The sequence below is a fragment of the Budorcas taxicolor genome, chromosome 18, assembly GCF_023091745.1.
Source record: "Budorcas taxicolor isolate Tak-1 chromosome 18, Takin1.1, whole genome shotgun sequence".
NCBI classification, from domain to species: domain Eukaryota; kingdom Metazoa; phylum Chordata; class Mammalia; order Artiodactyla; family Bovidae; genus Budorcas; species Budorcas taxicolor.
Window position 1 is genome coordinate 12,406,188 of NC_068927.1, and position 13,076 is coordinate 12,419,263.

At 48.7% G+C, this 13,076-nt stretch overlaps 1 protein-coding gene across 1 annotated transcript in view; it reads left to right on the top strand.

Moving 5' to 3' along the window:
* The window catches only part of ATP2C2 (ATPase secretory pathway Ca2+ transporting 2), a 78,340-nt gene that overhangs the window by 38,804 nt on the left and 26,460 nt on the right, over window positions 1–13,076 (top strand). The window contains exons 8-11 of the mRNA XM_052655577.1: window positions 5,236–5,385; window positions 5,463–5,531; window positions 6,301–6,376; window positions 11,815–11,881. Coding sequence (XP_052511537.1) covers window positions 5,236–5,385; window positions 5,463–5,531; window positions 6,301–6,376; window positions 11,815–11,881 — 362 coding nt within the window. The remainder of the gene's footprint in view (window positions 1–5,235; window positions 5,386–5,462; window positions 5,532–6,300; window positions 6,377–11,814; window positions 11,882–13,076) is intronic.

Below are 13,076 nucleotides of genomic sequence, written 5' to 3' on the forward strand. Positions count from 1 at the left end.
CTTACTCCTTGGAAGGAAAATTATGACCAACCTAGACAACGTATTAAAAAGCAGAGACATGACTTTACCAACAAAGGTCCATCTAGTCAAAGCTATGGTTTTTCCAGTGGTCATGTATGGATGTGAGAGTTGGACTGTGAAGAAAGCTGAGCACTGAAGAACTGATGCTTCTGAACTGTGGTGCTGGAGAAGACTCTTGAGAGTCCCGTGGACTGCAAGGAGATCCAACCAGTCAATCCTGAAGGAAATCAGTCCTGGGTGTTCATTGGAGGGACTGATGCTGAAGCTGAAACTCCAATACTTTGGCCATCTGATAGAAAGAACTGACTCATTGGAAAAGACTCTGATGCTGGGAAAAATTGAAGGCAGGAGGAGAAGGGGATGACAGAGGATGAAATAGTTGGAGGACTCAATGGACATGAGTTTTAGTAAACTTCGGGAGATGGTGATGGACAGGGAAGCCTGGCATGCTTCAGTCCATGGAGTAGCAAAGAGTTGGACATGACTGAACAACTGAACTAATTAATATGGGTTCTTTCTGTGAAAGATCCTCATGTTTGGGCAACCACTGCTGTCACTCCAGCTGGAAAGTGCCCCCATCTTATCAACCCAACAGGCCCTCAGAGGGTCCTCCTCTGAGGCTCTGTGTTCACGGGGCTCATCCTGCCATAGGAGGAAGCTGCAGTGACCCCACACCATGTGGATCAAGACTGAACTCTGCACTCTGACTGTTCACAGTCTAGCCTGCCCCATCGCCCCGTCTCAGACCTTACGAGAGAATGGATGCCTGAGCAAAGAGAATGCAGCTGAATCAATCTCCAACATGACCTAGGCTGTGGGGCCCCAGGCAAGTTTCTGAAGCTCTCAGAGCCTCAGTTTTCTCATCTGTAGAGTGGGGATCAGAGCAGCATCTTTTCCATGGCATCATCGTGAATGTTTCATGAGAAAAATACACTCAGCAAATGTGTGTTGGCATTAGCATACTATCAACGATGCTAACTATTCTCTTAGTTTCTCTTGCACTCTAATTTAGCATCATTCTCCATTTGTTTCAAGAATTTGATTTCCAAAGTTCTTGAAAAAGGAACCTGACTTAAAAGTCTTGTTGACTCGGCCAATTGAAAAACTGGGTGAGCAGGTTATATTCTAATTGATCTTTCTTTAAACAGCAAAAACCAAACTTAAAATAAGCAAATTTTGTGAGCCTCAGTGTGTTTGAAGGGGTTAGTGTTGGAACAAGAGGAGATATAGTGACCTTCTAGCCCAGTGTCTCCCAACACTTGCCCCACAGGGTGGTCCACACACTGCAGCCCCCAGGTGGAGAGTATCAGCATCCATTTGCATAGTAAAGACCCTGAGAAGTCCTGCAGTAAAAAGAACCAGTTTGCTGGGTTTACCCCCATATTCCTCAAACTGTTTTTCACCATGGAACCCACTTTCCACAGAGCAGCAATTAACTTCCTGTGAAGGAGGGTTCCCCAAGACACAAGTGGGAAAGTGATGTTCTAACTCATGACTCATCCATTTTATACCTGGGAAAACTAAAGCTCCCCAAATCACAATTATGTGAATGTGATTTTGTTAACATAAGAAGTCTCTAACCCTCGTGGGTCCACTAGGAAAGCAGAATGGAGGCACAGGGGGCTCTTGGACCTGCAGTCAGCCTTCACATAGTCTGGTACAAGTGTAAAGACTAGAATTAAAAACAGAACAAAGAGCGACTTCCCCGGCAGTCCAGTGGTTAAAACTCTGCCTTCCAATGCAGGGAGTGCAGGTTCAGTCCCTGGACAGAGAACTAAGATCCCACATGTTGCCGGGTATGGCCAAAGATTAAAATATAAAGCAAAACGTCCAGGACAGATTAACCTGTCTGCTTAGTTCCACTTGCTGCTAGTTTGCTCCGTCTTCCTGTTGTCCAGCGCTCCTGTCCACGCCTACTCCCTCACTGAGAGCCTTACTGTGCTTCACTTGGCCTGTATTTCTTGCCCTCCTGATGGAACTGGCCTGTCTTCTAATGTCTAATATTGTTTTGCCCATTTCCCCATGTCTATCCTTCTCTGCTCCAGACTTTTCATGGCTCCTCATTCTTTACAAGGTTATATCCCAATCTCTTAACCGATGCCAAACACAACTAGGTTCCAGCCACACCTCCCACACATCCTCTGCTCCCGTCATGCTGGTCCCCACACGGGTCCCCATGTAGACCAAACCTTCTGTCTCTTTGCTTATGCCCTCTCGTGTTGATGGCTTCCCTTGAGGCTCAGCTAGTAAAGAATCCACCTACAATGCGGGAGACCTGGGTTCGATCCCTGGGTTGGGAAGATCTGGAGAAGGGAAAGGCTACCCACTCCAGTATTCTGGCCTGGAGAATATAGCCCATGCGGTCGCAAAGAGTCGGACACAACTGAGCGACTTTCACTTTCTCGAGTTGATGGAGTTGAGGCCCCGTGAGAGCAGAGCCAACTCTTCCCCCTCCAACAAACCCTTGCACTGGTTTCAGCACCTGGAATAGTGCCCACCTCTGTCCACTCCTGAGAGCCTGTCCCCAGAGAGGATGACCTGGTTCCACTGCTCGGCATGCTGGGCTTCTGTCCTTTTAGTCTGTGGCTGGGGTGCTGAGGGAAAAGAGGTCTTTACTTACCTCCCCCCATCTCTCCCATTGCTTTGATCAAACTCATTATTACCAAGTCCACCCACCAGCAATTCTCCAACTCGCCTTCTTTTCCCTCCTGAAAGACCTGCCTGATTCTCTTACCAGTGTTTGCTCATCCCTCAAGGCCTGTTTCATGTCCTAGACCCTCCAAGAACCTCTGCAGCTCATCCTCCCCCACCACCACTCCACACTCCTGTTTCCTGAACCTTCTGAGGCAGAACAGATCTGATTAGGGCATCAGGTTGTTCTAACTACACCTCTCAAACTCAGGCAATGGCAGGATTCTCTTTCACTGCTGATTTACCATTTTTATTACAATGTAACTTCAATGGAACAAACATAAATTTAGGTACAAAATCTATGTGCTTCAAATTAAGTAAGTTACAATTTATTCTAATTATTATCATGTCCAGTCAGATCACATTTACTAGAAAGTGAATCTCTGTTTGCCATGGTTAAGGGAATCTCTGGTTGCCAATTGCTAAGTCGTGTCTGACTCTTTGCAATCCCACGGACTGCAGCATGCTAGGCAGGGTGACAATATACAGTCTTGACATACTCCTTTCCCAATTTTGAACCACGGAGGTGTGGTAGTTTCTGCTGCCTGGGACCTGTGGGGTCAACATCTGGTGGTTCTGGATGACTCACTTTCTGCACTTCTTTTGTTGTGCATTAGGAGCTGCCCGTGAGCTCATGTGACTTTGCTCCAATGTCCTAGAGATAAAACATGAAGATCAGTTAGTAGTTGTGCTTGTGGTGGTAGGTTGAGATAGATACATGGGCTTGAATAGGCAGGGGTTTATTCCTATTTCACGTGATGAGAGCCTGGAGGTGGAACCTGCGGGGTGGCTTCACCATGGAAGAAAGGCCCTGGGCTTTTCCAGCCCTCCTCTCTGCCCTCTTGGGCTGTGGCATCCCATTAGTGCCCGTAAAATGGCTTGTGGAGCTCCAGCCATGAACACAGTGACCCAAGCAGAGAGAGAGAAAGGTGAAGGGGGCCAGGAGGACCTGTCAGCTCAGCCGCCTTCCAAGATCTTCACAAAGACCATTCATCCCATTGTCCAGAGGGCAGAGACACTGTGAGCTGCCCGGGAAGCTGGGAGACAGGGCTAGGGGGGTGGGATGGGGCCCGTCATCAGGCCAATAATCAAATAATGAGTTTGATTATTATTGAGAGCCACGGGGTTCTGCTAGGAACTTGGAGAGTTAGACAGATATTACTTGGCAAGTGGTGGCTCCTGCCATCCTTGCGGACTGGGGTTCCCTGGAAGTGTGCACATTTTTATAGACTGGTATTGAATTGTAAAACTTGGGAGTATAGAGAACTCACAGACTTCTGTTTGAGGACTGGGGTTCCCTGGAAGTGTGCACATTTTTATAGACTGGTATTGCATTGTAAAACTTGGGAGTATAGAGAACTCACAGACTTCTGTTTGAGAAAGGCCGACCTAACTGTTCTCTTGGGAGTTTGCAGGAAGATAACTTCTTTCAGTTGCTCTTTCTTTGCTTCAGTGAGCAGTCTCCTAGGGGTGGAGTATACCCCGGACCCCTTGCACACCCTTGGTGGTGCCTGGCATGGCTCTGGCCATGGAAGACTCACCTCCTGAGTCATACCTGCTGGGCCTGTGGTCACTTCTGCAAGACCTTGATGGTTAAGAATGCGGTCTCTGGAGCCACTGTCTTGGTTCGAACCTCTGCTCTGCTGCTAATGGGCTGATTAGAGCAGATTTCTTAATCAGCCCATGCCTCAGTTTCCCCAAATGGAAAGTGGATAAGGGACTTCCCTGGTGGTCCAGTGGCTAAGACTCGGTGCTCCCAATACAGGGTTCGATCCCTGGTCAGGGAACTAGATGCCACATGCTGCAACTAAGAGTTCACGTGCTGTGGCTAAAAGGTCCTGCCCACCACAGAGAAGATCGAAAATCCCCTGTATGGCAACTAAGATGGGTGCGGCCTAATTAATTAACTAATTAAATATTTTTAAAAATATTATAAAGTGGATAAAATAATAGTGTCTTTCATGGAAGGTGTGAGGATTAAGCAATAAGCCTTGTGAAGTGCTCTGTACTGGACCTGGCGCATAGTAGGTGTTCTGGAAACGTCACCCTGGAAACATCAGGAAGTGTGTGTATCTGTGACTGCATGTGTGCTTCAGGTGTTGACATGACCTGAGGCTATCATCAAGTAACCCGGGTCAGTGCTACTCAAATCACACGGATTGTGTGGGAACCCCAGGGTGGGCAGGATGTGGGAGCTGGGGAAAGATAGGATGCTCCAAAAGGGATATTCTAATTTAACCATTGCCTAAGTTTTTTTTTTTTAAGTTTTATTAAAATTGAAAAGGGTGTTAAAACAGGATTTGAGATTGCTATTTTTTCTGAAAGGGGTCTCATATTCAAAGCTTTTCTGATTTCTGGAGGCACCAGAGGCCGCGCTGTGATACTTGTTTCCTGATTTCAGCACGCTCTTGTTTGGTGTCTGTTGACCAGTGACATTAAGGTGTTAGACACTATCCTGGGTTTTGAAAACCAGCTCACAGGTTGAGGGGCTGATGCCATGCCTTCTCGCTTTGCTCCCCCCAGGTCACAGACCTCCTGGTGGACGAGTCCAGTTTCACGGGAGAAGCTGAGCCAAGCAGTAAGACAGACACCCCACTGACGGGCGAGGGTGACCTCACGACCCTGAGCAACATCGTCTTCATGGGGACCCTGGTGCAGTGCGGGAAGGGCCAGGTGAGCCCCGGGGCCTTGGTGTCCCTCACCTGTGGGCCTTCAGCCTCAGACCTCACACCTGTCTCTCCTGGACGCAGGGCATCGTGATCGGAACAGGAGAAAAGTCCCAGTTCGGAGAAGTGTTTAAGATGATGCAGGCTGAAGAGGTAAGGGACTGGGGCTTTGGGTTTCTTTCTTCTTTTTTAGATTATTGTTTGTTTATGGCTGCACTGGGTGTTCATTGCTGTGTGTAGGCTTTCTCTAGTTGCAGCGAGCAGCAGCCACTCTCTCGTTGTGGTGCTCAGGCTTCTCCTTGCGGTTGGTGTTGTGGAGCACGGGCTCTAGGGCCCCCGGGGTTCAGTAGTTGTGGCACATGGGCCCTGTTGCCTCGCTGCATGAGGGATCCTCCTGGATCAGGGATCGAACCCATGTCCCCCATATTGGCAGGAGAATTCTCAACCATTGGACCAGCAGGGAAGCCCTGGGTTTCTTGTAAGGTGGGGTTTGAGATGATTCTCAGCTGGTGACACCTGCCCCGCCTACTCCTTAGGAACAAGGATGATATGGTTAATGTGAGTACACTTTTAAAAGCTTTTTACTTTGAAATGCTCATTAGGATTTTGGTCAAGATGTGACTTACGGTGATATGCACAGATCTGAAATGTAGCAGTCCATGGATTTCTATATATGTGTCCCTGTATAATCATCACTCAGCTTAAGATATAAAAAAAATCCAAGCAGGGTCTTCCCTGGCGGCCCAGTAGTTGGGATTCTGTGCTTCTACTGCAGAGGGCACGAGTTCCATCCCTGGTCAGGGAACTAAGATTCCACAAGTTACACAGTGTAGCCAAAAAAAAAAAAAGAGAGAGAGAGAATAGAAGCAGGAGGGACACTCCCGGATCTCATCTAACAAACTCATTGTTCTCATCCTTTCAGACGCCCAAAACTCCTCTACAGAAAAGCATGGACAAGCTGGGGAAGCAACTGACACTCTTCTCATTCGGCATAATTGGTGGGTGAAGCAGTTTCTGCATGGGGTCCTGGTGGGGGTGGAAGAGGGGGGTGGGGGTGTGTGGAAGGGAGCCATCCTGTGCACCCATAGCTGTCTCTCAAATACCTTACTACTCACCTGGGTGAGGATTGGGGTTTGGGATCAGAGGTTCTTGGTCAGCAGCAAGAGGTTTCTGTATCAGTCGGAACAAGCTAGCAGCTGTAACAAGCAGCTCCTACATTTTAATGGCTTAACAGGATCATAACTTATTTCTTGCTCACACTGCAGTCCGCGGGCACATTCCTGGTGAAATGGCTTTCCCGGGTAGCTCACTTCCGAACACTGACTTGTGGTCCCAGGCTCCTACTCTATTGTTATTCAGCCTTCCTCCAGTTCCTGGGAGGGGTGGGCCATAATTCTGTTAAACGAGCAGATGGGGAAAGAAAGAACATAGAGACTTGTGGGGAGTGGGGGTGGGAGGGGGAGCATTTTTCAAAGGCAGGGACCAGGAAGTGAAGTCATCACTTTTGCCTATTCTTGATTGGCCAGAATGATGTCACATGGCCTACCTAACTGCAAAGGAGACTGGGAAATGTAGTCTGGTGGTACACCCAGCCACGTTTCTATGCTGTGCCTGGGCTTGTTCCTCTTGACCTTTGGCAGCATACCAAACAGTATCCCCATGGTGCTGCAGCCCCAATTCAGGTCTTATTCCTGAATTATACCCTGGTCCCTGCACCTGCCCCTTCCTGCTGTCTCCAGCTCTGGCTTTGAGTCTGTGTCCTTCGTTCTCAGCTTTCAGGGTCAACCAGTGCCTGGGCCATTACAGATTCTCAATAAAAGTTGGTTTAGTGAATAAAGGAACAGACCAGCCAACCACTGCCCATAGCACAAGCAGTGATGAAAGGAAGTTCTAGTGAGTCTGGCTAAAACTGCAGAGTGGAGAAAGTTCTTGGGAGAAGAGGCAGCTGTCCCTCCTAGCAGCAGTTTTGCTGTGCTTCTGGCCATCCAGATGCATTGGTTCACTTAATGAGCATCTTATGACACACTTGACCCTGCAATAGGTTCTGGGGCCACTGAGATGAGTGAGACACAGCTTTTTCCCTTTGGAGGACTCCAGAGAAATAGGAGAGAGACACCTGAACAAATACGAAATGTGAAGGCAGCTGTTAATTTTGCATGGGAGAGCTGAGAAGGCTTCAAAGAGGAGGTGACGTTAAGTTGGGTCTTGTAGGATGGGTAGCAGTTTGCCAAGTGAAAAAAAGAGAAGATTGGGAATTTCACACCAAGGAAAACATATATCCAAAGGCATGGAAGGTATCTCCCATTCCTTTACAACTTTGCTGCTAAGTCACTTCAGTCGTGTCCGACTCTGTGCGACCCCAGAGACAGCAGCCCACCAGGCTGCCCCATCTCTGGGATTCTCCAGGCAAGAACACTGGAGTGGGTTGCCATTTCCTTCTCCAATGCACGAGAGTGAAAAGTGAAAATGAAGTCGCTTAGTCACGTCCGACTCTTAGCGACCCCATGGACTGCAGCCTACCAGGCTCCTTCGTTCATAGGATTTTCCAGGCAAGAATACTGGAGTGGAGTGCCATTGCCTTACAACTTTAGGAGGTTGTAAAAGCAAGAGAGTTCCAGAAAAACATCTATTTCTGCTTTATTGACTATGCCAAAGCCTTTGACTGTGTGGATCACAGTAAACTGTGGAAAATTCTGAAAGAGATGGAAATACCAGACCACCTGACCTGCCTCTTGAGAAATCTGTATGCAGGTCAGGAAGCAGCAGTTAGAACTGGACATGGAACAACAGACTGGTTCCAAATAGGAAAAGGAGTACGTCAAGGCTGTATATTGTCACCCAGCTTATTGAACTTATATGCAGAGTACATCATGAGAAATGCTGGACTGGAAGAAGCAAAAGCTGGAATCAACATTGCCAGGAGAAATATCAATAACCTCAAATATGCAGATGATACCACCCTTATGGCAGAAAGTGAAGAGGAACTAAAAAGCCTCTTGATGAAAGTGAAAGGGGAGAGTAAAAAGTTGGCTTAAAGCTCAACATTCAGAAAACGAAGATCATGGCATCCGGTCCCATCACCTCATGGGAAATAGATGGGGAAACAGTGGAAACAGTGCCAGACTTATTTTTTGGGGCTCCAAAATCACTGCAGATGGTGATTGCAGCCATGAAATTAAAAGACACTTACTCCTTGGAAGAAAAGTTATGACCAACCTAGATAGTATATTCAAAAGCAGAGACATTACTTTGCCGACTAAGGTCCGTCTAGTCAAGGCTATGGTTTTTCCTGTGTTCAGGTATGGATGTGAGAGTTGAACTGTGAAGAAGGCTGAGCGCCGAAGAATTGATGCTTTTGAACTGTGTTGTTGGAGAAGACTCTTGAGAGTCCCTTGGACTGCAAGGAGATCCAACCGATCCATTCTGAAGAAGATCAACCCTGGGATTTCTTTGGAAGGAATGATGCTGAACCTGAAACTCCAGTACTTTGGCCACCTCATGCGAAGAGTTGACTCATTGGAAAAGACTCTGATGCTGGGAGGGATTGGGGGCAGGAGGAGAAGGGGACGACCGAGGATGAGATGGCTGGATGGCATCACTGACTCGATGGACGTGAGTCTGAGTGAACTCCAGGAGTTGGTGATGGACAGGGAGGCCTGGCGTGCTGCGATTCATGGGGTCGCAAAGAGTCGGACACGACTGAGCGACTGCACTGCACTGAAAATCAGCAAAGTGTTCAGAGGGTATGGTCTAAAGTCAGAGCTCTCGATCCTGCCGTGCTAGAGGTAGGCCTGCTGCCCTTTGCCCCCTGGCCTCCCCTTCCCCACTCTCTAGTTTCTGGTCTCCTTTCCAGATGTCAGTTTTGGACGTTGCGCTCAGAGTTTGTTCAGTCAGTAGGCTTCCTGTTTTTGAGTAGCTCTGTGTCCTCTTCCCTCCTTTCCGCCCTAGTTTGCCCTGGAGCAGTTTCATGGGAAGTGGGTTTTATCTTAACCTGCCAAGTCTTATCACAGCCAGGGAGGGCTCTGTGCCTGTGAGAGGATTTGGAGGCCTGCTCAGGCGTGGTGGAGGAGGACTGTGATAGATGAGTGATGTCTGTCACGGAGGGAGAGTGGCTCTATGCCACCATTCACCTGCCCTCCTCGGGGTCACACTGCTCAGGCGTCTGGGACAGGGTGGATGGATGCCACACACTTCTGGCTGCCCAGAGGGCCCTTTTGCTCTCTAGAGCAGGGGTGGAAACTCTGACTCCCAGGCCAGATTGGGTTCGCCACCTGTTTTTGTGCAGCTCACAAGCCAAGACTTTTTTTTACATTTTAAATGATTGAAAAAAAAATCAGAAGAAGACTATCTTCTGACATTAACGTTATATGAAAATCAAATTTCAGTGTTCGCAAATAACTGTTTTATTGGCACACAGCCAAACCCACTCATATATTATCTATCGCCATTTGCACACTGCAATGGCCAAGTTGAGCTGCAACAGACCATATGGCTCATAAAGCGAGTGCTGTTTTCTACCCAACCTGTTGGAGGAAAAGCTGTCTGCCACCTGCTCTAGACCCTGGGGTTGCCAGAAGGAGAACGGGCTGTAATAATAGCCCCCAGAGAAAATACCAAGTAGGTGTGCTTCAAGACAGATTGTCAAATAGATGCTCGTAGCAGGCCTTTCCACAGGATAAAATCTGTTCCGAAAAATGTTCCAAGTCAGAGGTGCTGCAGGGTCACTGCCTCGTATAAGCCATTATTCTTCACGTTAACTTAGAACTTAAATTGGCGTGTCCATGGCCAGGCCCATGAAAACCGCTCAGATGTTTTTTCTTTTTAGTAAATATTTCAAGAACTGCTCTGGCAGAGTGGGAGTTGTGAACCCTTAGAAAGGCCTAGGGATGCTGGGAAAGAGTGGTGTGCTGGTAAAGTCTTAACAGCCGGTTTCAGGGGAAAGTGGTGTTTGTCATCTCTGTGGTCTCAGTACTCACAGTGTCCTGTTTCTACACACCGATGGAAAATTACCGAACCTGAATTTGGGAAGAAATAGGCACATTTGGCTTTTGTGAGGCCCCCACCCTCCTACTGTGGCAGGGCCCAGGATGGGGGCAGGTCCTGTGGGTTGGGCTCTGCCCCTATTTTTAGTAAAACTTCCCCCCTAATCTTTCTAGGTTCATTTGGGTTCCTGCTAAGATTTTGACTACTGAGTTCTATTGCTAGTCAAAGTATGAAAAAAAAAAATGAAGCCCCAGTAAATCAGATCTTCTGACCTCTCTACCCCCAACACACACGTACCCAAATGCATGCAGACACACACACACCACTGCTGCCCAGCAGAAAACTCACCCTGGCTCTGTTTTCCCTACAAGACACAGCTGATGCTCTTCGGCAAGTCCCCCAGGATGTGTCAACAGGCAACTCCTCTCACTTCCTACTTCCCCCTCACCTGTCTTGTAACTGTGGCCGCAGCAGTTCATGACTTGGTGTTACTGTGGGCCAGGAGCCATGCTGAGATCTCCAAGGGCATTGTTACATCTTAAATCCTAAAATAAGTCCTTGAGGAAGATGTAGTCATTTCCCCCACTTTACAGATGAGCAAACTGAGGCCATGCCTGGCAGACCCTGAACTTTTCCCCATTGCCAGAACGTCTCGGGCCTTTCATGCGCCCCCGCATGAGTCATCCACTTCTTTACCTGAAGGCTCCATCTCTGTCCACATACCCCGTGTCTAACACAGTGTCTGGTGTTTAAATCCTGGGTCAACAATTGATGAAAGAGAAAAATGGGATAAGGAATGTCTTTAATCACCAAAATGCAGAATAAAATCAGTTAAGAGAGAGCAGCTCGTGAGCCCATCAGGGGAGCGGCTGTCGTTGGTCACGTCAGAAACCTCAGGGCAAGTCCTGTAAACATACAGCCTGTGGGACACTTCTGGAATAGCACAGAAATGTTGCAGACAACCCCAAATAAACTGGGTGGCTGTTTCGTTCTTTTACTTGAACTGACTTGATCCTTTCCTGAAAAAGGAAAACTATCCTCTTTCATAAGCAGGAGAGTTTCTTCCTTAAAGATGGGAGATGTGACAAGTGTTTGAAGTTATTCATAATTGTCCTGTGTCTGTATTCCCGTAAATGCTAAGGAAATGAGTTTGGAATGCCTTCAGACGTACTTGTGTGTGTGTGGATGGGTGTGTGCGTGCGTTTGTAAACATTCTGTTGCTGTTGTTCAGTCGCTAAGTGACATCTGACTCTTTGCAACCCCATGGGCTGCAGCACACCAGGCTTCCCTGTCCACTATCTCCCAGAGTTTGCTCAAATTCACGTCCACGGCATCGGTGATGCCATCCAACCATCCCATCCTCTGCCACCCTCTTCTCCTTAAGCCTGTATATATACGTGTGTGTGTGTGTGTGTGTGTATGTACTTATGTGTGTGTTTCCATCTCCTCCCAGGCCTGATCATGTTCACTGGCTGGCTGCAAGGGAAACACCTGCTCAGCATGTTCACCATCGGAGTCAGGTAACAACTGGGCCGTTGCCCCTCATTTGTGTAGCAAGAGAAGATGGGGAGTTTGGCGGGCAGGAACAGTGTGGGGCAGACACAGCCCCTCCCCTCCAAGCCCCAGTCCCCCGAAAACACATTGTCTGGTGGGTGGGGGTGTCCAATGAACGTCAGAAAAAGGAATGACAGCTCCTCGTCCTTGTCCCTCGAGCCATGGGTTTATGTCTTCCTGGCTAAATATGGGCTCCAGAGCCAGCCTTCAATCCTTCCCAGCATCAGGGTCTTTTCAAATGAGTCAGTTCTGTGGAAGGATTGAAGGCGGGAGGAGGAGGGGACGACAGAGGATGAGATGGTTGGATGGCATCACCGACTCAATGGACATGAGTTTGAGTAAACTCTGGGAGTTGGTGATGGACAGGGAGGCCTGGCATGCCTCAGTCCATGGGGTCACAGTCAGACACGACTGAGCGACTGAACTGAACTGAGAACCAGCCTGCCCAGTTTAGTTTCTGCCTTTGCCACTTGCTGGCTTCCTTGGAGGCTCAGACAGTAAAGAATCTGCCTACAAAGCAGTAGACCCAGGTTTGATCCCTAGTTGGGAAGATCCCCCGAAGAAGGGAATGGCTACCCACTCCAGTATTCTTGCCTGGGAAATCCCATGGACAGAGGAGCCTGGTGGGCTACAGTGCATGGGGTCACAATGAGTCGGACATGACTGAGCGACCGACACTTTGCCGCTTGCTAGCTGGGCCACCCCAGGCAAGCATCTTCACTTTCTGGTTCTCTGTGACCTCCTCTGTAAATGGGGGTGACATCAACCCTTCTAGGGGTGCGTGAGGATGCCCTGGTGCCCCTTGCAGGTGCCTGCAGTCAGACTGAGCACAAGGTGGGTGCGTGTTCTAATTAGCATTTGGAACTCAGCCCTTGGTTTATGGAGGCGGCTGCAGGAGAGGACAGAAGACACACGGCTGACGGCAGGGAGCAGAATCAGGGTCTGGGCTTTAAGCCCGGGAACCTGCCTTCCCCGGCCTGGCGATGCACATAAACGACCAGCCCAGCCCGCGTCCCACTGGAGGAGCAGAGGCAGGCAGGGGGAGGTAGGCGCTGTGAAGTTGCCACAGCTTTTCCATGGCTGCCTGGGGACAGAGGCTTGTCCCAGCAGAGGGGCAACTGGTGATCTGGGATGTGAAGGAGCCACTCAGGCCCTTCTTGG